The following is a 2,745-nucleotide window of genomic DNA, read 5'->3' as shown; positions in this document are numbered from 1 at the left end:
ACCAACAATCTATTGTAAGTCAAACAGACATATTGAATTCTTTAGATTGATTCATGGAGCTCATTAAATAAAATCCCTTTCGCACCTCCCACCCCCACCCCAGAGGGGCGTCTTCCCGCTCGGGAATATGAATGCACGCACGCTCGTGGGGTTTAACCACGGGTCTGCCTGGGCGGCGGCTTAAAGCAGGGTCGCGGGGCTGCCAGGTGAGGCTGCCAGGTGAGGTCGGAGTGGAAACGGGGCTTCCACCCCCCACCCCCCGTCCTTTTCCTTACCGTCCAGGGTGAAGGGCGAGGGAATAGTCCCCGGGGTGGGAAGGGGGCTCCGGCTCGTCTCTGGGGGCCTCAGAGAGCTACAGGTGGAGGGAACCAGGGAAGCAGGGGTGCCCGAGTTCAGGCCACATCGCCGCGATTCCGGCAGACGGCGGCGGGGGGCGGGGGGGGGGGACTTCCCCTAAACCTTAAATCGTGTTCTGCATTCGGCACAGCCTCTCTTCTCCTGATACTAACAAGCGTTCTCGTTTACTCCAGAGCAGTGTCTTCACACCCACTCAGGCAGGCAGTCTTTCCAGACTCCACGCTGATTTCGGATGCTCTGACTCCCGGAGCCACAACCCACAACTCATTCTTGGATTTCAACTCAGGCCCAAGGCACAGAACTATGTTTCCCTTTAAGGACTGAGAGGCACGTACGTGTTCAAAGACTTCCCAGTCCTTGTCAACTTTTCTGAAAAGCAGCAGCCTTTTTCCCCTCTGACCACACATCTGATAAGGAGATTCTGGCGGCTCAGGGGGTGGCGGAGGGATTGAGAGAAAAGGGGTTTGAAAAAAAAAAAAAAAGTGTGAGAGAGAGAGAGAGAGAGAGAGAGATCTTTAAAACCATTCAGAATGCAGGCATTGACACTTCAGACATGTTTTATTATAATCTTATACAGTCTACATAAATTTGAACTTGTATTTATTTGGGTTCAGTTATAACATAGCATAATAAAAATCAAAGCACTGGTCCTCTGAAATAAAGCAGGCAATCACCATTCAATAAACACACTTGATTTATTTTGTATAAAAGGGTTAAGTTTACAACTAAACTTTTATAAAAAGTTTAGCATGAATAAGTACATCATTACACTTCTTAATGCAGAAATATACATCTCTGCCACTATACAAGAAAACTCTAATTAAAGAGTTCACAAGGTTTCACTCAATATATATATATTTATATATAAATATATACACAGCATTCAGTAGGCTCGCGTCAAAAAGGTAATTTCTGACCAAAGACTTCATTTAAGTAACTGAATACTGGATCCTTCTGGTATTCACGCTCCACCTTTTAAAAAAGGCAAAGTCTGCTTAGATTGGGCAATTCCTTGTGATTTTAACGTTTTCGCTCCCCATGGTGGGAATAGTATATAAAGAAAACCTTCCAACTGCAGAAAGGGCATTTAAAAGTCTTTTTCATAAATAACGAATATCACAGTCCAGGTCAGAGAACACCCTGGGAAGAGGATCATTCTAAGTTTTCCTTCCATTTTTTTTTTCTGTTTAGAAAGGTCCATTCACCTTGTTGTCTTCCTTGTGAAATGGTTGAAAGATAAGTTCACCACCTTAAAAGATTCTGTAGATTGGTTTTTGTTGTTGTGCAAAGAAAAAAGAAGTCACGAACACCTGCAGAAAATTGGGAGAGAAAGGCATGTTTAAGAGAATGTAACCTGAGGGCAGAGGCGGGCCGACTGGCGCCGGGAAGAAGCCACAGTTGGAACATTTAACCAAACACTCAAAGATTGGGCAAACCCTGGCGTCCAGATGCAACACACACAACTCGGCCTCGACGGCACAAATTGAACATTAAAATAGCAGAGACCCAGGGGAAAAAGTTCCCAACCCAATCTTCTATTTGCATCTCCGACGCAATGCTCAGAGGCGCCAGTCTGCTTCTTGTAACAATTATTTGATTGAAAACAGCCCTTTAGTTAGCAGATAGGGAAGTCTGGGATCCCACATCACAGGGGTGGAAGGCGCCGGGGAGCAATCCTCCGCTCGCCCAGAGAATCCCCGAGGACTACAGTTTTAGGGAAGGAGGATCACTGTGGAATTTGTGGCGATAAGATTAATTACAGTGGAGGTTAGTACCTCCTAGTACCAGAGGCATCGCAGAGAAGAGCCAGGGCGTTACATTCGCTACGAAGCCGGTACACACTTTCCTCGGCCACCGTCAGAGGAAGTGACTGGCATCACGTTCTTTCTCTTCTTTCCCCTCAAGAAAAATCCTCTGTGGCCTCGAATAGTGCCCGCAGCTACAAGCCCCCCCAGGTGGCGTGAGACCACCTGCGTCGGGTAATTAATACGGCCAAGCAAGCATGCATTTGCGAAACCCAGCAGGCTGCAGAGACAGAGGACCCGCACACGGCAGATGACAAACGCGCGCGCGCAAAGGGACAGTGTGACCACGGGCACACGCAGACACTCACCATCTATTCAGCCACAGAGAGCTTTGCTGTCGCTGGACATGAACTCGGAAGGGAATTCGGACGCCTGGAGAGAAAGGGGATGAAAGGCACGACGTTAGACGGTCTTAAGGAGAAAGGGCCTTTTCTATTTCTTAAAGAGTCCACACACCAGCAAGTCCCAGGAAACACGCTTATGCGACGACTCAGATCCGAAGACAAACGGACTCGCGCGCGCGAACTTAGCAGCGATGTCACGCGCGGCTCCCTCGCCAGCCGGTTTTCACGAAAATAAAGTT

The 2,745-nt window shown here is 47.9% G+C and overlaps 1 protein-coding gene across 1 annotated transcript in view; it reads right to left on the bottom strand.

Annotated features, from left to right (window-relative positions):
- Nucleotides 1–896: 896 nt before the first annotated feature.
- Nucleotides 897–2,745, bottom strand: part of ID2 (inhibitor of DNA binding 2, HLH protein) — a 2,300-nt gene continuing 451 nt past the window's right edge. Inside the window, exons 2-3 of the mRNA XM_008069217.1 lie at nucleotides 2,471–2,547; nucleotides 897–1,667 (exon numbers count right to left, since the gene is read on the bottom strand). Coding sequence (XP_008067408.1) covers nucleotides 2,478–2,547 — 70 coding nt within the window. The 3' untranslated portion in view covers nucleotides 897–1,667; nucleotides 2,471–2,477. The remainder of the gene's footprint in view (nucleotides 1,668–2,470; nucleotides 2,548–2,745) is intronic.

Source organism: Carlito syrichta, unplaced genomic scaffold (genome assembly GCF_000164805.1).
Source record: "Carlito syrichta isolate Samal-C Ts95f unplaced genomic scaffold, Tarsius_syrichta-2.0.1 Scaffold311867, whole genome shotgun sequence".
Classification (NCBI taxonomy): domain Eukaryota; kingdom Metazoa; phylum Chordata; class Mammalia; order Primates; family Tarsiidae; genus Carlito; species Carlito syrichta.
The sequence above is the reverse complement of the archived record's forward strand: the minus strand, read 5'-3'. Positions and strand labels throughout refer to the sequence as shown.